General features: G+C 42.0%; 2 protein-coding genes across 2 annotated transcripts in view; both read right to left on the bottom strand.

Annotated features, from left to right (window-relative positions):
- Nucleotides 1-79: 79 nt before the first annotated feature.
- On the bottom strand, nucleotides 80-10494 carry il23r (interleukin 23 receptor). Its single transcript, XM_079220831.1, has 16 exons — nucleotides 10389-10494; nucleotides 10029-10158; nucleotides 9722-9897; nucleotides 8745-8868; nucleotides 8496-8662; nucleotides 8007-8143; nucleotides 7826-7925; nucleotides 7543-7625; nucleotides 6423-6624; nucleotides 6124-6327; nucleotides 5759-5857; nucleotides 5505-5660; nucleotides 3047-3187; nucleotides 2795-2882; nucleotides 1978-2068; nucleotides 80-1774 (listed from the first exon to the last, which is right to left on the bottom strand). Exons 1-16 carry the CDS (start codon nucleotides 10447-10449, stop codon nucleotides 1157-1159), a joined length of 2577 nt encoding a protein of 858 aa, XP_079076957.1. The 5' UTR covers nucleotides 10450-10494; the 3' UTR covers nucleotides 80-1156.
- Nucleotides 10495-12177: 1683 nt separating this feature from the next.
- LOC306738904 (uncharacterized protein) overlaps nucleotides 12178-24706 on the bottom strand; it is a gene marked incomplete at both ends in the record, with an annotated part of 20372 nt that continues 7843 nt past the window's right edge. Inside the window, 11 exons of the mRNA XM_079220832.1 lie at nucleotides 12178-12353; nucleotides 12566-12707; nucleotides 14120-14307; nucleotides 14543-14681; nucleotides 14763-14939; nucleotides 15449-15609; nucleotides 17518-17667; nucleotides 17780-17942; nucleotides 19121-19365; nucleotides 22517-22675; nucleotides 23709-23850. Of these exons, the coding sequence (XP_079076958.1) occupies nucleotides 12178-12353; nucleotides 12566-12707; nucleotides 14120-14307; nucleotides 14543-14681; nucleotides 14763-14939; nucleotides 15449-15609; nucleotides 17518-17667; nucleotides 17780-17942; nucleotides 19121-19365; nucleotides 22517-22675; nucleotides 23709-23850 (1842 nt within the window). The remainder of the gene's footprint in view (nucleotides 12354-12565; nucleotides 12708-14119; nucleotides 14308-14542; nucleotides 14682-14762; nucleotides 14940-15448; nucleotides 15610-17517; nucleotides 17668-17779; nucleotides 17943-19120; nucleotides 19366-22516; nucleotides 22676-23708; nucleotides 23851-24706) is intronic.

Raw genomic sequence — 24706 nt, forward strand, 5'->3', positions numbered from 1 at the left:
AGTGAGACGACGCTCAGGAAGTCTTAAAAAAACGGTGTTTAACTGCATGCAGGTGGTTCAGACTATGATACCATGCACTTATCAGAGGGAAACCCCCCACAATGCTTATGCTTGGGTGTGTTTTGGAACAATTTCACACGCCATTTTCACTGCCACACAACACAAGGTTAACTAGAGACATACAGGTCATGCCCTAATATTAAAATGACAGAAACACTTCATGCGGAACAGCTATTTTTCTGCATGATGAGGAGTTACACGTCTCAGCTCCCGATGGTTACTTTCAGTGATTCAACAAGTCGTTGCTATGGCTTTAATGATAGCAAATATAACTATAATTCAGTAATTAGCCAGCCTACTTTGATTCTGCAGCTAACATTGAGGTCCAGATTGCTTTCAACTTTTTTTTTCCTGGAGTGTATCCATTAGAGAAGTGATCTTTATGTATTAAAGAGCTTCATAACAAAACAACATAGTGATGCTAGCAATGATGCTAACAGCTCTGCGTGGTTGTACTGAAGCACAGCGGTTCGTTGAGCTAAAGGCTAAACATTAGCATGCTCATACCACGCTCACCACCTTTGTTTAGCATGTCAGCTGACCTTTGCCAATTATCAGCAAACACAAAGTGCAGCCGAGGCTGTGCAGGTATTTGGTTATAAAACGAAAGTATTGGACAAATTAAAAATCGGAACTTGATGACGCCGCTTGTATGGTTTGTTTAGCTTCAACTGCTGTAACAGTGGGATTTCTGGGATTCATCACACATATCCATCCATCCATCCATCCATAACAGTGGTGACTATTGCTAAACACTTATTAGAAAGTGTTCAGTCAAACTCAAAATAAACATTTCTTCATTTATTGAAGTTACGGCAACTTTAATCTCGTGTTGATTTCATGACGGTCCTGGTGGACGACAGTTGTAATGTTTCTGACTCCCTTTAGAAAAACCTTTCTTTTTATACCGCAGGACTGTGACGGTCTCCCCTGCTGTCCTGGTCCTGGTTCGCCCACCAGCAGGGCCCAGCAATGCCGCCTGGGTTTCCAGCAGCGTGGCGCTCGATTGAATATAATACTTTCTTTGAAAATCAGTTCATTAGTGCAGGTGGTCCCGATTCTCTGTGTCGTTCCCGTCGTCCCTGCTACCTCTGTGTCACACGGTGTTAGTGCTGCTCACAGCTGCTGCTTGGGGAAAATAACCACCAGTCAGCATCTCAACTGTGTACTGGGATAAACAAGTGTCCTCGGAGTCAGGAGTCATTATTTCCCCCTGTTGTAAATCCAGAGAGGGCGATTCTGCTTCGCGGGCCGAGAACGAGGTGTTCTCGGTCCCCGTCCTCCCCAGCAGGAAGTCTCCATTCAAGAAAATAGTTGTTTCAGGAGCTTTAGGCCACAGAAGACCGCCGACAGAGCTGAGGGTCAGCCCCAGGGGTGAACCAGAGGAATCCACCTCTGCAGTGCTCAGAAAGTCTCCCAGCAATCCTCCAAACACACATTTGTCCTCCTCTCTCTGCTCGTCCTCCGCCTCCTTCCACTCCTCTCCCCGCAGGGCCGACGTGGCGATCTGGGGCTTGTAGCTGACGTGTTCCAGCAGGCCGCCGACCAGCGTCGTCCCGGGACCCGACGACAGCAGAGTCGTCTCCACCGTGGGTCCCGATTCCACGTGGACGTTGGGGTACACGTCGTCCCTCTCCTCCCGAGAGACCAGGCTGATGGGCGACAGCGGCGGGTCGCTGTGAGCGGACGAGAGGAACGGTTCACTTCTGTACTGCTGCAGACAGGAAACAAACAAAAGGGTTAGTTTTATTGCAGGTACACACTTGCAGCAGCTCACAAAGTTGTCATTGTGAAAGCAGAGAGTAACTTCACTTCCTGCTTTGGAAACTACATGTTTGTCTGTTGGTGTTGGTGCTGTTGCTGTTTTGGTCACAGCCGTTCACACTGAAAGAGGGACGCTTCCTCAGCTTCTCTTACCTGCAGTAGTCGGATGGCATTACTGTTTCCTAGTTTTGGTAAGTTTTCATGAAGCCAGGCAGGTCCCCACGATACACACTTGTGTTTGATTCTGAGATAGAAAGACAGTATTTATAACGATTTAGTTTATTTTCAGGACAAAGAAAAACAAAGAAATGGTTACTCTGCTACCGTTAGTGGTGGAAAAAGTACTCCGATCTTTTTATTGAAGTAAAAGTAGCAATACCACATTGTAAACAAGTAACGTCAAACGTAAAGTACATAAGTATTCATGATGCAGAATGGCCCATTTCAGAATAATGTATATTATAGTGATGCATTAATGTGTTCATCACTTTAATGTTTCAGCTGGTAAAGGAGAAGCTAATAAAATAACAAAGCTGTCACATAAATATAGCGAGTTAAAAAGCATAATATTTCCCTCAGATATGTTTTCAGTATTAAGTCGCACAAAATGGAAATACTTGAGTAAATTGACTTAGTCACATTCCACCACTGTGTAATGGACCACGTTTTGAAGCACGCACTCGGTATCAGAGCGGTTTGACCACATAGACAGAGTAGGATCTTTTTTCGAAAGCTGTTTTTTTCACGATTAGTGTGGCTTCTCGTTCATGTGCTTGTGTTGCGGTGTGGCATTTAAAATCAGCCACAGTCGCTTCCATCCCAGTTACTAGTGAAACAAAACCTATGCACATTCAAAATCCATTGAAGGAGGAGATTGAAGGACAAAAGCGATGTGCATGATCAGAACCCTTTCACTATTATTAAATGATGTCTGTTGTGATGACTGTTGATTTTATATTAATATGAATACCTTTTCCGCACACAGCTCCAGCACATCAGGTTGGCTATGATCGCTATAATGAGGGTGATGATGAAAACCATCACAATCACCAGGCCAACTACAGGAGACAAGAAGGGAACCGTTTAGTAGAGCCAGAGAGTTATTAAACCTCTTTAATCCCCCCACTTAAAGATTCATGTTCCAGACAAATGCTTCCACAGAACAGCCTTAATAGGGTTGATGCTGGTGTTTTTTAATGTGGGCGTGTGATGGCAGACTGACCTGCAGGGCCTTCATGCTGAAAGCAGACCCGAGCGCCTCGCTTCCCTTCTCCTGCCGAGGTGGAGGCAGTCATCTGCAGAGCCAGAGCTCCTTCAGGACAGTCCAGCCACATCCGTCTGGGGGCGGAGCCGGGCACCGTCACTGGGGAGGAGCAGATGTCACATTACTGCTGCCGTCGTTATTTTATGCTTGAAAATGTGCAGGCAGGCAACTTCAACTGCCTTAATTCAACTGCGACAATCAGACGGAAATCATTAATATGAACATAAACAATCTCAATCTCTAAATTGAAAAGTGCTGAAAAAGAAATTTTCAATCATGGACGACAACTCCTCAAAGGGGAAAAAGAAAAACTCACTTCTTTCAGTGCGTTTTCACAAACCTTTTGGTATCTGGAGTTCCTACCAACCAGGCGGCAACCTCTGGTTCTAAAGAGTGAAGCCAATGCTTTAAACGTGCATTCTCTCTAATGGCCACCAGGAGGCGACTCCTCTGACTGCATAGAAGTCTATGAGAAAATGACTCTACTTCTCTCTTGATTTATTCCCTCAGTAAACATTGTAAACATGAGTTTATGTCTCAATCTCTAGTTTCAAGTCTTCTTCAATACAGCATGATGTTCATTTAGTAAATTATGGTCATTTAGAGTCAAACAGACCATAAAGCTGAGTGTGCATTAAGACAGGGGACGGCTGTTTTGAGTTCGACCTGAGTTTAACTTTTCTGTTGCTAAAGAACATCAAAGAAAAATGCAGATGAGGCTAATTTATTTACTGCAACTGAAGTAAAACTTTAGATGAAATGAGCAAATTGTGTCCAGTACACACACACATAACATGTCACATAGCAAAAGATGAAAAAGAAGCGCTCAGGTGCTTTCACACTGAAGCTCCAGAAATAGTGTGTGTGAAGCATGCTGTGTGGTATAGCAACCATAACGGTTGTATGTGTGCAGGTAGCGAGACGCCTTCCTGTTCGTGGTCAAAGTCAGTTCTAGAAAACTCTATGATTCACCGAAGGCTTCTTTTGAAAACGATGACAACCAATGTTTGAACCACCAAGTTGCTCACTAGTGAGCATCGACATTCCACGGTTGAATGTCGAGAAATTGCCATTCAAGAGATTTTATAGCCGATAACTGCAAGTCAGGCTTCCTGAGACAATACAACTAGTATCTGTTCTGCTCCATTGGCGCTTTTTTATGTAGATATTAGCTGTTCCAATAACTAGAAGGGCTCTATACCAGCAATTATGAAGTGAACAATTATTTATTTATTATATTAAACATGAATTTAGCCAGAATAACTCCACTTAGATTATGAATCTCCTATACGAGGGCAGAATAAACAGACTTTAAATGAAACACATTGTCTTTATCATGTTATACTGCATCTAAAAGGAATTAATTTGCATGCCTATATAAAATATCACCACAGTCAATTGCTGATGGAAGCGTCGCTTTATTTCCTTGCAGCAAAAGAAAAACACCATTTGTTTCTGAAATAGGAACCTAATTTTACCCCCAGTAGTTTTGTAAGACACTCAATATGATGTTTAAAAGACAGATTGTCTTCTGGGAAATAACCCAGGTATTTATAAAACGTGAATCTTCCACCAAGTTTCATGAAAATCTGAGTTTTTCCTTAATCCTGCTGACTGAAGGAGAAACAAAACGAACCAAAAAAGCAGTTTGCTGTTTGACTTTCAGCACATTCCTGGAAGTGAGAGGTGAAATACCCTGCTGATGCACTGCAGCTTTGTGGGAGTGGAGCACCAACGCCGGCTGCATCACTTTCCACATTATGTAACAGCGGCTTGTGCTGAGACGCAATACATGCGTACTACTGTGGAGTTACTCTCCCACACGTGTGCGCACACATGGGAAAGGTAGAAAGCCTCGGCCTGACCGAGGTAGAGAACACGCACATGCGACACACGGCGAGCCATGAGGAGTCCTGTTCATGTGCGAGAACAGGAAACGACTCACAGCAAAGTTGTGTTTCCTCCAAACCTTTAGATCAAATAACAAGCAAATAGTTTAGTCCTTATTACAGGATAGGTCACGTTTTCAAATGGCCGTCACAAAATACAACCAAGGTTAATGGATTTTCGCTCTTGGTGCTCACAGCATGGGCAAATTGGATTATGAAATTTAGAAAATATATATAGAAAATATACATAGAAAACTGAGTATGCTATATAAATATATATACATAGAAATACATAGAAATAAATAAATATATGTATCAATCATTGCAAAAGGAAAACCTTGAACAAGTGAATGGAAACAAATACCTGATTCTTGATTTTTCTATCAATTAAACATGGACCACACGACGCATCTGAACAAGGATGGGTCACATGACATGGGTCACATGGGTCATATGGGTCACATGGGGTTGGGGGTTGTGGGTGCGTAGCATTGAAATAAGACATAGAAACACACTCAAAGGCTCACCGCTGAGCTTTGTGTTGCTGGACTCCAGAGTCTGGAGATAGATGGTGTAGTTTGTGATGAAGCCTCTCCGCTGGACGACAGGCAGCTCGTCCCACCGGATCAGGACCCGTCCGGACTCAAAGGCCAGGACCGACACGGAGGGACCGGACGCCGGCTCTGAAACACGTAGAAGGTGTCGTCTGAATCCTCTCCTAAACGCATGATGAGCTCAGATGATATATAAATTGTAAAAAAGAAAGAAGAATGAATCTCACTCTGTTCTTTGGAGTAGAACAGAAGGGATGCTGGAGCACTGACGCCTCTGGTGGTCACAGCATACAGAGAGACGTTGTACCTCACACCTGCAGTCAGACCTGAAACCACACGGGGGGAACTTTAACACTCTCACCGCGAGGGTTTCACAAACATTCATCGTTGCGTATGAACTGTGTGAAGACGGTCAAGAACACATATTCAAATCAGAAAAAGCGCACGCTGGTGTAATTCACCCGACTGGCCACAAGAGGCCACTGCTGCATCTTTAAAGACGTTTCTAAATGTTGTGTTCCATGGTATGTGATGCAACACCATTTCGTGTGTGTTTGCATATGTGTGTGTGTGTGTGTGTGTGTGTGTGTACCTCTGATGAAAGTGCTGTTTTGATCTCCAGCCACTCTCTGCCACTGCAGCTCTGCCACAGGCTCACTTGTCCACTCCAACACATGGTGCAGTGGTTCTCCTCCAGATGTTGACGGGTGTCTGATCTCCGGCCGCGACCAGGAGACGAACACGGCGCTGCCGTTAGCTGAAGGAGCCAGCTCTCTCAGAACGGGTCCAAGATCACCTAAAGAGTTCGAGGCCGAGACATGAGTCCACTTTATCCTTCTCTCTTTCTTTGCATCTTAATAAACATGAAGGTCGTATCTAATATTTGTGCACCCGAGTGTCTGAGTGGCAGATCGGCCGATGGAGACGTCCCGTACAAGGTGACAGCACTGATGCTCAGCGCCCGGAGCTCCGCCGGTACTTGAAGTGAACACCGGCTCACAGCAGCAGGACAGGTCACTTCCTGTTTCTGGTCACTACCCAGAAAGATCTTGTAGCTTTGCACCGAGCCACTGTAATCGTCTGGAGATGGAGGCTGAGGAAGAAGGTTTTTTTAATATATATATATATATATATATATATATATATATATATATATATATATATATATATTTATTTTAGTTTCTTGTCAGTAGTTAGATGAAAAGATTGATATCATTGTCATATATGGCAATTAAATATGAACCCAGATGGGTAGTTTAGCCTTTAATGCTCACTAATTAAAACTTTATAACCGTATGTTTAATCCGTACTAAAACCAAAGAGTAAACAAAACAGATTTTAGTTTCATGGGAGGTTATGTGGCTATTTCTCTGCTGGGTACAGTCGAGTGTAAATGGATATTGTTTCCTTTAAGTAAAATGAAAAAATACCATTATAAACAACACACAAAACATTGTGAAATTATTTTTCACTTTACTTCAGCAGAACATGACCAAGTAGAGTAAACTATAATCACAATATAATGCTTTATAACAGTAATTATGATGAAATATAAAAATAATATAATCTATTCCAACCATGGGAATTACAATACACTGTGAGCCTTTAAGTATTATTTTATGAAGATTATGATACTTGACCTTATAAAATAGAAAATGTTTTACAATGTGTTATGAATATTGTTATAAAGCATTGTGAATATGTATGTACTTATAATTATAATTATGCAGTGTTGTAAGATTATTACAAGTATGTTTATAACGCGTTGTAGACCAAGAACGTGTTTCCGTTATGGTATTTTTACCATAAAGATATTGAATTGATGGCTATCTTTTAATCTAGAAACTCTTCGTGAGAAAGCAAAGTTGCCTGTTTCGCAGCTTTTTCTATGAATGTTTCATAATTATTGTATTTGGTATAACTTTGTATCACACTGAAAGCTCTAAATGAAGTTTGAGTCATGTCAACTTCTGTAGTATTACAGAAATGGGCAATATTAATGACACATTACCTTCCACAAAACCGTCACCGTCCGCAGCCCACCGGTCCCCAGGCCGCCCAGCATCCTCCACACATGCATCTGCTGAGATGGACCTAAAGATAAAGTGCAGCCACAAGTTGAGGGTTTTTGAGTGTCGACAAACTCTCACATCATCGCAGATATCAGATGGCCTCTGTTGCATGATAAGCAAGAATTGCTCGCTCGCCTTTTCCAGGACTTCTGCCCCCAACAGACGGGCTCCACTTGCTGCAGAGCCTCCTTTTTTTAGAGTTTGACCCGGCCGCGCTGGTACGCGAGTTACACGTTCTCATCTTGAACTCATAGGCAGTCAGAGGCCTCAGTCCGTCCACTTGAATCAGACCCTCGGCGAGTTCTGTTCCCTCTCTCGCTTCCTAGAAAACACAGAGGCATAAAGTCACACGGCTGCTGCAAATACCCACAAAGCTATCACGAGCGCCGCGGCATCACTTTACCCAAAAGCCGCCATCTGTGCGGAGACGGACATCGGACTTGAGACTCTCTGAGGATCCAGAAGTTTCCCATTGCAACAGGGCTGCATTGGAGTTATTCCCAAACTCTATCTGCATGATATGAGGGGTTTCTGGTATCACTGCGAATACAAAAGAACATAGAAGGATGACCTCCTCCACACACGAAATAACTCCGAAACTATAACAGTTTGGTAGTGACTCAAAAAGTCAAAGACTGTTGCAACTGATGTCAAAGAGGGGCAATTGTTCCCCTTCAAATAAATATTACAAAGACAGAGAAACTGTTTGCAGACAGACAGGTCAAATCAGTCAAACCGTGACGACAACACAATTACGCGACTAACAGGAATTAACAGGATGACTCATTTCTCTTGAAAAGGCTTCAGATGGAAGACATCTTAAAAGAAAGGTTTTATGGAGAAGCACATTCTTTCTTCAAGATAAATATGTTGCACATGAATAAGAGCGTACCTATATCTTTTACACGGAGCATGAACGGATCAGATCGCGACGCTCCAAAGTGGTTGTAAGCCGTGATAATCAACTGGTGTGTAGTGTTTTCGTCTATCCCGGATCGGGGTATGGTGACATCTCCAGCATCCTGGATCTGATCCAACAGCAACTCGGTCCCATTTTCTCTGATAAAAAATAATTAAATATAAGTGTTGCTGTTGGCAGTAGCTTAATTTGAGCTATAATAATGAGCTATTGACACCACACCTGTAGAGGGAAATGTTGTAGGTAGTGAGGAGGTGTGTTTCCCGTCCTCTCTCCCATGTGCAGTTTATGAAATCAGAGCTCCTCGACATTTCACAGAAAACATTTCCAGGTTTGTCTGGAGGGACTTCAAGCACAGAGGAGGGAAAAGAGAAGAGAAAAATTATGAAAAGCAAGCCGCTGACATTTGCTCACGGACAAAAAGTGTGAAATTGTTTCCCAGACAGAATAATGGGAGCTAGACTGTAAATTTTAAATTAAAAACAAATACTTTCAATGTTCTACAGCGTCTTCAAAATATTAAGACGTAAAGGTAATTCAAACTTTAAATTATTTTGTGAAAAACTACTTATTCTTCGATGTCAGCCGCCCATCCCAGTTGAAACTAGCGATTGAGACCAAAAACTTGTGTTTACAATATATACTGTGGTAACAAATCAAGAGAGCGTTTTCTCAGACTTCTAATCAGACTTCATTTTCCAACCAGAAGAGTGGCCATGAGAGAGAATGCAGATTTAAGGCCCTTCTGCATTGGCTTCACTCTTCAGACTAGGAAGTAGCCGCCTGGTTGTATGTGGTACATGAACTCAAATTAGTCCGACATCCCTGAATGAGACTCTCAAGGCGGATGATCTGGACAGACTGAACAGATCTGAATCTGAAAACGTGTTTTGAACCTGAAAAAAAGATTTGAACCCGAAAAAAAAAGATTTGAAAGTGTAAAAAAAAGAGAGTGAAAGTTGAAAATATAAAATCTGTTACTGAAAACTGAAAAAAATATATTATTTTTCAAAGTTCAACAATAAAACTTCAACAATAAATGAACAATTTATTTTCAAATGAACAAAACATATGACCTGGATTTAGCTCCATATAGATACAGGTCATTTACGCAATAGTTATATCTAAATGTATTGCTTTTTCTTTCTAATTCCCACAATCCCAACTTCATGCTCTTCCTCTTTGGTAGCTGTACATACGTCCGCCTTGTAAGACCAGTCCATCGGCAATCTCAGACATCTGCTCATTCTTCCGCTTGCAGAGCACTATGGATCGTGGCTTCTGCACATTGAACAGACTGAACATCACCGTGGTGCTGTTGACCTTCTTCCAAGGAGTCACAGTCTCATCATTCAGCTCCAGGGATATTGTGAAACTGGAAGACAAAAACACATCAGATCAGTTTGAACATCTCTGAAAGCATTTTATGCACACACACATACATATATATATGTAGAGAAGACAATAATTCATATTGCATTATATTATATGTGATCATATTTCTACCTCCTCTGAAGGCTCGGGATGCAGCAGTACACTGTGAGGTTGGAGCCGATGAGGAAGAGTGGAGCTGGTTTTACGGTCAGGTAGCCGCAGCGATTAAAGCGCTGGGCGCCAGCAGGGAGCAAAGGGCCACCTGTCCACAATAAAACAGACCCAGAGGATTTTAAAAAGGTGCATTTTAATGCATGTCATACAGTGAACATGTTTAAATCCCAAGATGCAGGGATGTAACTGGCTTTGCAATAACACATGACAAGAAAAAGTTTGCGTCAAAAAAAGAAAATTGTCTTTCTATGATTATTTGACTGCTATACAAAACAGAGACAGAAACAGGCCGACAGTGATGTGGATGTGGACACTCACGCTTGACGGGAAAACTGAGAAGTATAACAATGAATCTCCAAAGGATTGAGGAGAGATTCATCTCAGCTCATCTTTCTTTTAATCCCTTAGAATCCACTCGGCATAACTCGGCAGCTGGGCAAAAAAGCAAAAAGGTATTTATTTCGAAACAATCACTTCAACGGGACACTTCTCCCTGCATATCAAGCGATGTCCAAAACTCACCTCAGACATCAGTGTGGAGCAGACGTTCATGCCAACAAGAGGAATGGAGGCCGTTTTGTTGCACTTCAGCACTGTGGCACACACCGTGGAAGTGTACATCTGATTTCATGACACATTTCTAATGTGGTCATGTTAGAAATGGGTAGTCGCTTTGGGTTTTCTGCACGTTCTTCCCTGTCAAAGACACCACAAACCATCAAGTGACAGGAGCAGATGTGTTCAGATAAGGCTCACCAGAATTTCATGCCGTCCGCAAAAGCTTTTCTTATCGAGAGACAATCCAGTGAGTGTTTTAACCATCGCTGCATCTCTCCCACAGACGACTTGCTTCAAGAGATGAATCTGACTCAAGTGATCTCTTTTGCACGAATGAGACGTCTTAAAAGAGGCCAGTGACCTAGTTCGGTGGTATTTTGGCAAACTCAGAAACTTTGAACTTCAGCTCCAGTGCTTCTGTTGTCCTACTTCAGCTGCCTGTTTCACCACAAACGGTTGTGTTGACTCTAAAATGTGAGCGGTACTGAGAACCTGCTCTCATTAAAACACGCTGCCGTGAGCAGAGCAAGAGTAAAATATGTAACATGTCATTTTTCACTGTGAAAAATATGCTGAGAGCTTCACAGCAACCTGTTCCCATACGTCACGACACTTGATTTTTTTTTTACAGCGACTTAAAACATCAAAGCAAACACTGTCTATTCATAAAACATCAAAAACATCAAACATTATTTACTGCCATCTCTGAAATGACAATAAATATACATACAACTTACACTTCCAGTCCAAAAGAGGTCACTTCACAATAATAAAAATATATATATTCCCATATTTTTCTCATTTAACTGGTCGCTTATGTTCATATTCATATTCCCTCAGAGTGTCAGAGATATTTTCTCAAGCTACTAGTCTAGTTTTTGTGATTTCCTTCCGCTAGTTATTTTCCATTTCTAACTTCAAAAGCTTGACAGGGAAACCCCAGAAGCGAGATGAGGTGCATGTTCACATACAAGGAGACCGAAAACTTGAACTTTGATGTTTTATATGTCAATTCAGTTAAAAGTTAACAAAATATAAAAAAAATTGAAAAATCCCGTCAAAGTGCTACTTTCTGCAATGTAAAGAGCACCGTCTCGTATTAATCACAGAGAGGTGAAACATTATTTTTTGTCACACAAGCGAAGAGTAAATTCAGAATAATAAACAGAGCAATAACTTCGTGGTATTCTCTAATGTGAGTGTTTTCTCACACCTGCAAAACCTCAGACTGAAACCACAGTGTGAACATGAACACACAGCAATCTGAATGAGATGTGGAAACAAAATCTCATTTAAATTAGACAAATGTAAAGATTTAGCAAATCTGACCAATCCAAGGTGCCGTGGAAAGTATTTCAGAATTTAGTTACGTTTTTTTGCATCTTTGAATACAGTAGGTTACATTAATAACATAAAATCCTTTTAAAAAGCTGATTGATTAAGATGAAAAACACTATGTCCACATTATGCAGACACATTTTCTCGCTACAGCAGCTGTATTGCCAGACACCCACGAGCACACATGGACTCGTGGGTTCAATGTGCCGGCTTAGCGTGGTGCGGCACAGAGGCGGTACGGTTTGGGGCAGAGCGTGGTTCCCAGCTTGAACTCCAGACTGGGCTGCTCTCCAGCCGGTGGCGAAAAAGAAAACCTCTGGAGGAGGGAGGTGAAGAAGAGGAATAACTCCATCCGGGCCAGCGGCTCGCCGAGACACATGCGTTTACCTGAGAGCACAACAATGCCACCATCTTTATTCAGTAGAATATAGAAATCGAGTTGGAAAACATCCTAAGCAGCTACAACTTGTAAAATATCCTTATTGACTGATTTAGTAAGATTAGTGTCGCCTGATCTTTATCTGAAACTGTGCAGAAATACCGACTTTAAACAGGATGAAAAGACATGCAAAAAACAACCGTTGCAACTCCTGACTAACCTGCTGAAAAAGGTAGGAAGGCTTCTCTCTTCCTGAATTTGTCGTCCTGGTCTAGAAAATGTTGCGGGTTGAAGGTGTGAGGAGTTTCCCACATGGACTCGTCACGTAGCACCGAGGTGAGAGCCGGCATGATGAGGGTGCCCTGAAGACATGAAGGAAAACGAAAATATCAAACAGATCGCTCCTTTTTTTAAATGTTTCTTCCAGTGAGTCTGTTTTTAATGAACAAAAAAATGAAACGGGTGAAAAGTAGAGCTTCGAGGTTAATAACAAATTTGAAAAACCGCAGTTGACAAATAATTTGTAATTATTATCAAAGTATCAATCAAAATGAGAAATACCGTTTTCCGAAGTCGAGAATTTTTTTTAAAAATCTCGACAATTAAGCCAACGTGGACCAGATTTGATGTGCTCCAAATACTTTTTTTAACTGCATGCCAACTGGGCTGATAATGATTCTGTGATATGATCCCAGAAGAGCTACTAAATGCAGTAGGAGCAAGCTCAAATCGTGGCACCGGCACCTACAAGCTGCCACTAGTTTTGCGGCAGTTGCCACTAGTTTTGCGGCAGTTGCCACAACTTTGCGGCAGTTGCCACTAGTTTTGCGGCAGTTGCCACAACTTTGCGGCAGTTGCCACTAGTTTTGCGGCAGTTGCCACAACTTTGCGGCAGTTGCCACAACTTTGCGGCAGTTGCCACTAGTTTTTAGGCAGTTGCCACAACTTTGCGGCAGTTGCCACTGGTTTTGCGGCAGCTGCCACTGGTTTTGCGGCAGCTGCCACAACTTTGAGGCAGCTGCCACTAGTTTTGCGGCAGCTGCCACAACTTTGCGGCAGCTGCCACAACTTTGCGGCAGCTGCCACTAGTTTTGCGGCAGCTGCCACAACTTTGCGGCAGCTGCCACAACTTTGCGGCAGCTGCCACTAGTTTTGCGGCAGCTGCCACTAGTTTTGCGGCAGTTGCCACAACACCGCCCTCTTCATTTGCCGCTACTGAGGAAATCCTGTTAGTTTATTTTCCTCCGCAGAGCTTAGAATTTCAAATATGCTTAAATTCAGCGGGAAAAGCATGAAAACAAAAACAATAATACAAACATACGTTGATTGTTTTTAGGAGACAGGGTTGGATTGCACAACTCAGCGTATTTTTTTATTTTTTTTACAACTACCAACAGTCATACCTTCCAGGGCCTTAATATATTGTCACATATTATATATACCTTCCAGGACCTTAAGCAAGTTGCCGCTCTCCCAAACAGAGGCAGCTGCCTCAAACAGTAGAATCTGCCTCAAAAACGAGTGGCACATGAGTGGCAACTCGTAGGTGTCGGCAGTGCTGCCTCTAAACGAGTGGCAACTGCTCCGGCAGCTCGGAGGTGCCCCGGCATCTGAGATGTGCCACCGGAAATGCCTCGACGATGTGCCGGTGCCACGATTTGAGCTTGCCCTCTCTCACTAAATGGATATATGTAGTATTTTGTCAAAATGATTTATTATCTGTAAAATGCCTGTTAATCTAAAACAAAGTGAAATTCTCCCACGGCGTGTGCACCTTTGGGAACATGTACTTGTCCAGCGTGGTGTCCTTGCCGGCCATGTGTATCAAATTGAGTGGGAGGATGTTGGCCATTCTCTGGATTTCGTGGAGGACTGCGTCAGTGTACGGCATCTGTTCTTTGTCCGACATAGAGGGCTGTTTGGAAGAACCGATCACGGAGTCTATCTCGGCCTGGACTCTTGCTGCACACAGCAAAGAGAGGAAACAGTGAGTCAGTGTACTGCAGAGAGGAGGGGGTGACCTGTAACTGACCTCATTTACAAACCATGCAGGAATGGGATCTGTCTGTCTGTCTCCTTCTGTCCGTCATCTTCGTCTCACACACACACACACACACACACACACTCTCTCTCTCTCACACTCACACACACACACACACACACACACACACACACACACACACACACACACACACACCTTGTATGTGAGGGTAGTACATCATGTAGAGCAGTCCCCAGTGTAAAGTGGTCGTAGTGGTTTCAGTTCCAGCAATAAACAGGTCCACGGTGCAATAAGCCAGATTCTTTAAATCGTAACCGGAGTCTTTGTCCTCCTTCTGTCAAGAACACAAGAGACATGTTCATGTTAGAAAATGCAAGAGAGGACAAACATAACGCTGCCGCTTTCAAGCGCTCACCTCTCCCATCTCTGCGAGGAAGCAGTCGATGTAGTCTCTCGGCGAGGAGGCGTCAAAGCTCTCTCTGTGTTCGTCGATCTTTGATTGAGCGAAGTCGAGGACCGTTTGCGTCAGAGAGAATATCCTCTGGTGAGGTCCAGGAAGCCAACTCATCAGCCCGGGTGCAACGTTATAAACCTACAGGGCATGAAGACGGTTATCTGGTACTTAAGGCAAAAGACACAGGTAGTGGCTGCAAATTAGCATTTTATCAACAAAGAAACAGACACTTCCTGTAAATCACAATAAATCAATGTCACAATATATAAACAGGGTTGTCACTTATGTCATTAGATACAACTTCAAATTTCCTGCATGGACCAGCATTTATGTGCTCCACAGAAATGTTAACTGCATGCCAACCTGGCTGATTAAGACTCTGTGATATGATAAAATGCTGCCAGACTAATTGGACATATGCAGTATTTTGTCCAATGAATTTATTAACTGTAAAATGCCGGTTAATACAATACAACAGGTCATCATAACTTAATTAATGTGTTGCCCTCTCTGAGCAGTCAGACCTGCGGTTGTATGGTGCCTGAGTGCAGGCTACTATTTGCATCATTTTTGCATCATCTGGCTGAAAAAAAAAACACTATTTAAAAAAAGATTCCTGCACACTGGTTCTAGCAAGGCAGGCTCACCTGGGCCCAAAAGCTTCCCTCTAGGTACAATAACTCTGTGAAGGTCTGAAGAATAAACTGGTGCTGCTTGTCAGAGTAGTCAAAGCGATCCCCAAAAACCAGGCAGCAGATGATGTTGGACACTGCCTGGTTCATCGGCGGCTGGGCATCAAAAGGCTTGCCTGTAGAAAAAATTTAAAAAAAAAAAAAAAAAAAATTGATAAAATGTGTGATGGGCAGATGAAACGTACTTACATATCGGTTTTATTAATGATAAATAGGTTGGTATAATGTATATATATATATATATATATATATATATATATATAATATATATAGCCAATTCTCCATACTGTTCTGCAAAGTTTAAGGGAAATCACGCTTACAGAATAAACATTAACCTTCCACAACCAGTCAAGTTGCAGTTTACATCCTAAAATATAAGTTCATAATTGTATTCAACTTTTTTATTTTAAATGTAAAACAAAATCCGGATCTGTTCAAATTCTTCAAATAACAAGTGCAAAATGCATGCTTTCTTCCTCCCAGTTTTTTCTATCGTATTTATGATTTTTTAAATTTTTTTTATGTGTTTCGTGAGGTTAGTGACCTTTCGACCACCAAGTTTGAATCCGGTAATCCCTGAGTCCAGGGCCCCATTCCTCGTACCTGGTTCAACAAAGTTGATCAAATGTCCTATTATCCAGTTTAAATTACTGAGATGATTGACGTCAGGCCATGTCGGTTCCTCAAATGCTGATCCGCCTGCAGTCTCGTTAATTCGAACGAGACGTCAGTCATCTGGATAATTGCGCGTGCACGCTCCTCTTCAAAAGGGAGCATAGTTGAGCACAGATTCCATGATCTTCTAACTCTACAATGGCAACTAAACTCAGAGGAACAGCCTCTTTTTTCTCAATTGAGGAGCAGGAGATTATCATGAACGCATATAAGGAAGTAAAGTCCATAATCATGGCAAAGTCTAATGCTGCATTCACAGCCAACGCGTTGCGAATATTCGCAACGTGTTTGCTGTGAATGCAGCATAACACCGCCCCTGCTGCGAGACATAAGCGTCGCAAAATATCAGACAAGTTAAATGTGTCAGTGTTGGGAAAATGATTTTAAGTGCCTCATCACCCAAATCAATCAGATTTATATTTCTTTAAATGTGCCTGCTGGCAGTAGTATACAAATTAATAGATACGTATGAGGATATAAGTACTGTATGCGCGTATGTATCATGTACTATATGTGTATATATATACATGTATGTGTAGATTACCATATAACTAGAAGTTTGAATATGTGTATGGGCGGATCAGTATGTATTATTCATAATCAGAAATTCAATCAATTGACGCAGTGAAAATAAATTGTGATTCTCTGTATTCTTATCATGAGTCCACCGTAATAATTTTCTACAATAATGATATGTATTGTGTACTAATAACACTGTCATATAATTATGAGTGCTTTCAACAAATCCACTAGTTTCTTAAGAGCTAAATAAACTAAAGAACAGCACGGCATGCAGCGGCTTTCTCAATGTTCTCCGCATCGTCGACACTGTACAAACATGTATCACTTGCAAAAGAGCTCAAGGCTATGATCCAGTCTGCATACAGTATGTGAGACGGTCAATGCTCGGCTGCGCCATGTGGTGTTCAATGTACGGCTCGAGAAGGTCTCGTAAATAAATGATTCCTTATCGGCAGAATCGATAGCGCTCGTGCAGGAAGTCATCATGATGCGAGAACGGATCTTGGCGATCTGGAATAACTCTCTCCCTATATAACTAATATCGCTCCTTCATGAGGAAGGGAGCTGCCTTTTTTGGCCGGTGGGAGTGGCCAACTTATCCAGTGAATTTCAGTAAACCTGCCCTGGAGCAGTTTAAGGGATTTTTATGTGTTGCTATGGTGATTTATCCAAACTTGCTTTGTGGAACCGAAAAGCCTGACATGCGTCATCTTATCCTGAAAATTATCCAGCTAACTCAGTAAGCCAGGTACGAGGAATAGGGCCCAGGTGGACGTTTGCGCAAGAATTTAAAGAAAACAAAAAATTAAACATGATTGGTTCAGTGCCTTGCTGAAGGGCAAACGCCTCAGTGAGATATTGACACTCCTGCTGGATGGACACCTCCAGGCTCTTCTTGCCCACTCCAAAGTTTCTGAGTGTACGGATAGCAAATCTCCTCTGCGCCTTCCACTGGTGGCCATTCGACATCACCAGACCTGTGGGAAACCAAAACAGCATGAGACACGAATGGATACAACTAACCGCTAGCCCAATGCTAATATTGCTACCATGCAGCAAAGTTTTAAACACAATGCAACACAACGCCACCGTTGTTGCCGACCACTGCATCGAACAACGGTACGAAGGGGCGATCCACGTAGTCCTCTCCTTTTAGGACCAGGGCCTCTCTCACATGCTTGTAGCTGTTGAGGACCACAATCCTTCCACCGAAGAGCCGAAGGCTGAAGATGTCTCCATATTTTGCTGCAAACTGAACACAGAGAGCAGACATGGATCTTACCAACTTTCTAAGGATGTGGGGCAGCAAAAGAATCAGTCTGGCTCTAGAGGACCACAGCAGGCTGTAGTAGGTATTACCGAGTAGTATTTATTCAAAATGCAGAAAGTGCACTGCTCTTCTTAAGGTTGTAAATGGCAACCTGCTAAACTGCCTGCGTGACATCCACAAGTGGATATCACAAAATGTTCTACAGCCAAATGCTGTTAAGACAGACATATTGATCATTGGTCAATATGGATCACGCAAATACCAAACAATCTCCACAACTTTAGCTTGGACAAACATGTTTAATCAATGGGTCCATCAACAGAAACATTTCCAGGACCATTGCCTTCATCAATAGTCAATTACACTCCTGTAATTTAATAAAGTCCAGATTCCTACGTAAAGGTGATAAAGCCTGTGACTCAGGTCGTACATACGGCCTAATCTACCTGCATGTGGAGATGAAGAAAACCCACTTTTCAAATATTTGCTTTTCAGTGAGTCAGTTGTTTGTATTTATATCCACGTGTTTAGATTTTGTCTTTTGGTTAGATTTGACTCTCTCTGTGTTTTAAATGTGCTGTGTTAGATTGTGAAGCTCCATGTAAGTTTGTTAGGTGTGCATATATATATATATATATATATATATATATATATATATATATATATATGTATATATATATATATATATATATATATATATATACCTAAGTATTTTTATTTTTGTAAAGATGACTTAACACACATATTTGTATATATTAATACATAAATAATACACTTTATTTATTATTATTATTTTATTTCATTTTGTATTTTACAGCTGAGGGGGGGATATTGTACTTTGTTCTCCACGACATGTATGCTATGTGACAACTTGAGTTACTAGTTGCTTTACAGATATATGAATAAATAAAATAATATTTCAGTGATACTGGGGAGAAATTCCCAAGCAGCCCAGCAGTATATAAAGTAGTTAAAACGAGCTCTACATTTACCTGTTTCCCTCCAGGTAAAATAACAGCGCCCCCTCTGCTGGCTCAGAGGACGAGTTCAGGTAAAAGGTAACGGGGAGGGAGTCACGTATCGGTGTAACACTATTCAACACAACACCTTGTTTGTTTGTTTGTTTGCAGGCCGTTTGCACACTGACCCTCACAACATACCTCTCCTAACTGCAGGTGGAATCTGGTGGGGTTCATGCGATGGAGGTCACCGATGAAAGGAAGAGCCCAGGGTCCAGGAGGGAAGTTCGGCGGAGCTCTGTTCTTCCAAACATCCGCAAACACCAGAAAAACAAACAGAAATATCAAAACGCTCCTGCCGTCCATCCACTCCAAGCCGAGCACATTGTATATTGCCTCCATTTGATGGCTTAACTGCGCCAACTGCTTTAACTTTGCGAGCGCGACTGTAAGAGGTCAGTTAAGGATATGGGCGGAATGTTTATGTTCAGACGTGATTGGAAATCGTGATATAAAATGAGACTTCCTTTTTTTTTTGCTTGTCTGACCTTCAAAATAAAAGCACAAAACATACACGCAGGAAGAAGTGTGAGTGTCCTTCAGGACAGTGTTCACGTTGACAAGTATAGTGTTTAGTAGCGCAATTCAAATTGTAGTTGGTCACATTTAAGTCTTTTTTATTTTGATCAAGATTTAGTCCGTGGAACATGTTTTAGTCATATTTTTCAAAGATCCTGTCGTACAATAAAAATCCTGTAAATCATTTTGAGTAACTTTCTCAAACGTTATCTATCTTCCGCTGACTGATTACTGACAAATTGTTTTACTATCAAAATGATAAGGAGTGCACATGCATACAACTGTCTGGAAGAGTTCAAGCTCCAGCCTTGTTTTTCCCTTCAAAAGGTTCAGAGAGGCCAACAGTGTTGCATAACATGCTCTTGTTTGGGCCTCTTTCCCCTCAGCTTCCTCCTCCTCCGCCTCCTCCTCACTAAGATAACATGAGACACATGTCTCCCTCTTGTGGAAGCAAACAGATTTTGAAACATATTCATCATGATTTTGAAAGCACTTTTTGGTTGTTTGGACTTTACTGGCTGGCTGTTGTTCAGTTTTGCAGTGTTACTTCTGACAGATGTGGTCAGAAACTGGAGGCCGCACAGCTTTCCCACTGGCACCGGTGGTGCCTTTTCTAGGAAATATCTTCACAAGAGTGGACTTCAAAACAATGGAGAAGGCGAGGCAGACACTTTATCTTAGAGTAGAGAAGGGTTGATCTTTGATATCCGAGGGACAATTTGTCTTAAAGACAGATAACAATAAATACACAATAATACCATACGCTTGCAAGTGTTTTCTACTCAACTGACAGTTTGATATCACTTCATTCCATATTCCATTATCCAAACCGCTTATCCACTGGAGCTGATCCCAGCTGACATTGGGTGAAGAACCTGGACAGGTCGCCACTCACTTCACATTCATGTATTTTCGCCAACTATTAATAGTTCATTATTAGGGTCCAAGCGACTGATGTAGTCAGTCCGAGAGGACCCTATTGCAATTCTTAGGACGCAATCGAGCGCATATTTGCGGTATTTGCAATGCTCGAAAACTCTCTAGCACCCCTTAGACGTTGGACCGGTGACGCCCCTCATCCAGTAAAGTTGCATGAGTTTTTGAGCATCCCAAGCCACTAAACTAGGAGTAACACATAGAATAAAATGCATAATTTCCTTTGGCCAGTAGATGGCGCTATGACAATGTGAACAACCATGCATCATGTTTCTTGTAACTTCACTGGACTTCCTCGAATCTGCCCCAAACTTTGTCGTGCTTGATAAAAGTCACGGCCTGAGGATATCGACTAGCCTATATTCACTCGTAGTCAAAGCGCCACCTATTGGCGAAAGGAAATCACGGTTACGTGACAAACGACATCGGATTTACATGACATTTACACAATGTGGTCTACGCTTAACGTAGAGAGACGTGATGCATGTTGTCGAGCGTGTTGTCTAGCGGCACATAGCGGAAGACGATCCCTATATCTTTTTTTTTTTTTTTTTTTTATAAATGCAGCTTGCTCTGGAGTACGGCCCAGTGTTCAGCTTGAGGAAAGGCAGCGAGAGGATAGTGTTCATTTCGGGCCACAAGATGGTCAAAGAGGCTCTTGTTCAACAGCTGGACAGTTTTGTCGATCGGCCTATTGTCCCTCTCTTCCACAAAGTCTTCAAGGGGATTGATGTCTTCTCCAGGATAAAACATCTCGTTATGCGGTGTTGATGGATTTATCTACACTTATAGCTCAGTCAGCTAACTCTTTAGACAAATATTGACTTTGGAGAAAAGTGTTGATATTTTTGCTTCTAAAAAAAAAAGAAAGAAAAGAAAAGTCCTCCACAGCACCATATCAGGAAGTGACAATAGGAGCAGTGACAGATTTCTAAAACATGTTCAGTGTTTGCCTTGTCAATGATTTGGTAAAATATTCCCACAGGCATAGGTATGAGCAGTGGTTACCTTTGGAAGCAGCAGAGGAAGTTCACCAACACTCACATGCGTCACTTCAAGGCGGGCCAGAAGTCAATAGAAAAATACATCGAAGTGGAAACCAACTTCCTCTGTGAAGCTTTCAAAGAAGAACAAGGCAAGTAACGAATAATCCGTTAGTACCAGGAGAAATGGAACCCCGATGACTTTATCAACGTATACCTTGCAGAGATGGAGAAGGTATAGGATATTTACACAATATGGTGATGCTCCCTGTTAGAACATTTTTACTCAACACCGGTTGTAAAATCATTCAATCAGGACATTTATTCTTTGCAAAGAAGCAGCAGAGTCAGAATTACAACATGATGTATGTTTTAAACCATAACAACAATGATGTGTTTCATCTTCAGTCCGGAACATACATATATAGCAGATCGCTTGATTCCCAAACTGAACTTTATGTAAGGCAAAGTTCACACTCGAGTCATAATTAAGGTAAACTTCACTCATACGTCAAAGGCCATGAAACATCATATATTAAGAGGAAATCAGTTTTTCTCCATCACTCCCTGAGATCCTGACAAAGGATAGGTTCAAAATGTTGTTATATTTGTCTTAAAACAATCTGCAGGAGCCCATATAAACATTCGTTTGCTTGATGTAATTATTCCTCCAGTTCACACCAGCCACTAACAGATCCATTGATGTAGACTGGATGGACGGATTAGTGAACGGTCCTACTGGGCAAAGGCCTTGTGTCACCAATTAGTTAAGTTTAGGGAATCCATTAAGAAGTGCTACTTTCTGTAATGTAAAGGCACCGTCTCATATTAATCACAAAGAGATGAAACATTATTGTTGTCATACAAATGAAACAGTGATACAAGACTAAATTCAGAACAGCAGGTATCATAAAGGATTCTTTTTTTGCATCTTTAAATACAGTAGGTTACATTAATAACATACAATCTTTTAAAAAAGCTGATTGATTAACCCTCTAAGATGAAAAACACTGTCCACATTATGCAGACACATTTTCTCGCTACAGCAGCTGTATTGCGTGTATTGGGTTCAAGATGTCGGCTTAGCGTGGTGCGGCACAGAGGCGGTACGGTTTGGGGCAGAGAGTGGCTCCCAGCTTGAACTCCAGACTGGGCTGCTCTCCAGCCGGTGGCGAAAAAGAAAACCTCTGGAGGAGGGAGGTGAAGAAGAGGAATAACTCCATCCGGGCCAGCGGCTCGCCGAGACACATGCGTTTACCTGAGAGCACAACAATGCCACCATCTTTATTTACTTTGACCTTATAATATTGCTGCAGCTCAGGGTCTGAAACAACCAAATAACAGACGTGCACCCTGATCCCCTCCTGACTACGAGGAACAGTAGGCGGGCACTTCCGTTGAGATTTTCAAATGATACAGTAGAATATAGAAATAGTCTCATCTTTTCACTGATGGTCTCTTTTGTGGCTGGGGTCGTGGTTAGGCTCAGCTGCAGAGGGGGAGGGGAGGAGCGGCTCAGGGAACAGGTGCCGGGGATGAGGCCTAATTGGCCTCAGCTGGAGTGGATTGCGTGTTTTGTGTGTCTTCCCTAAATAAGTCATAGGATGGACGGAGGAGCGGGAGAGAGGAGCCAGAAATGCAGTCTGACAGAGCGTCGTAGCTGGACAGTGCAGTTCCGAATAAAAGACGTTGCCAAACGATATTACGGTCTGCTTGTGTCAGGGGGGGAAACTCAAGGAAGTAACGGAACACGTTACAGTCTCGTTTACATCTGTAGGTCGTAAATAAATCGGTCTTGAATTGAGACTGTTTAATAAGCGAAGGAGTTCAAGTATCTCGGGGTCTTGTTCACGAGTGAGGGTAAGATGGAGCCGGAGATCGAGAGGCGTATCTGAGTAAAACAGGCGCTGCACTGGGCCGTCTTGGTGAAGCGGGAGCTGAGCCGGAAGGCGAAGCTCTCCATTTACTAGTCGGTCTACGTCCCAACCCTCACCTATGGTCACAAACTCTGGGTCGTGACCGAAAGAACGAGGTCTCGAATACAAGCGGCCGAAATGAGTTTCCTCCGTAGGGTGAAAATGGATGAACGGATGGGAAAGACATGCAAAAATTCAAAAAGCATGCAGCACTCAAATGCCGATTTAGATGAAGCTTCGAACTTGTTGGTAGAGTAAATGCTTTAACGTGCAAATTGACCTGGCAAGCAATAGTATTTATTATTGTTTTGTTCTAATCTGTGAAGGTTTAAACAACACATTACTGCAATTAGAGCATTGCAACTCCTGACTAACCTGCTGAAAAAGGAAGGAAGGCTTCTCTCTTCCTGAATTTGTCGTCCTGGTCTAGAAAATGTTGCGGGTTGAAGGTGTGAGGAGTTTCCCACATGGACTCGTCACGTAGCACCGAGGTGAGCGTCGGCATGATGATGGTGCCCTGAAGACATGAAGGAAAACGGGAAATCAAACAGATCTCTACTTTTAAATTTTTCTTCTAGAGAAAAAAAAAAACTCAAATCTAAGCAGGTGAAAATAAACAAATTACAAAGAGAGCTTTGAAGGTAACTAACAACAGCAATTGAAACAAAACACTTCAATCCCTTTTTTTGGTTACTTTAACCACTTTACCTGGTGCAGTATAAATACATTTTTAAATACTTTATATTCTGTCTGTCTATATAATAGTGCTATTGTGGATTATTTTTACCGTTTTCTTATATTTATTACTTGTTTCTTATATTACTACTATCTCTTGCTGCTGTAATCCTGCAATTTCACCACTGCGGGACTAATAAAGGACTATTTTATCTTGACAAATCATTTATCATTATCAAAGAAATGCGATTTCCAAGGTGGAACATTTTATTTTTTAATCTCGACCATTAACGTAGACAGAAGATCTACTTAATGGACATGTAGTATTTTGTCAAAATTAATTTCATATCTGTAAAATACAGTGGGGGGGGGGGGGCGGCGTCAGGGCCTGCTAAGCCTTCTCTGCTGGCCTAAACAGAATCCCAAAGTTAACATTTGAATTCTTTATAATTAAAAGTGATAGCTTTTTTATAATTTAATTGTTTTTCACAAACACACCATGTATTATAATTATTTTTCCCTATTAGCTTATTTTCTCATTGCACAGCACCTGTGTTCCTCTGTTGCTCTGCTGCATGGCGCGGCACGGCTGCTTATTGAGGGTCTGCTCATCCAATCACACGCTTTGCCCAGCTGATTCGAGATTCAGAGGGCACTGAACGCGCAGGTAAAAAAGCCACGGCCCACCACTGGTAAAA

Source organism: Taurulus bubalis (assembly GCF_910589615.1).
Source record: "Taurulus bubalis genome assembly, chromosome: 7".
Classification (NCBI taxonomy): Eukaryota; Metazoa; Chordata; class Actinopteri; order Perciformes; family Cottidae; genus Taurulus; species Taurulus bubalis.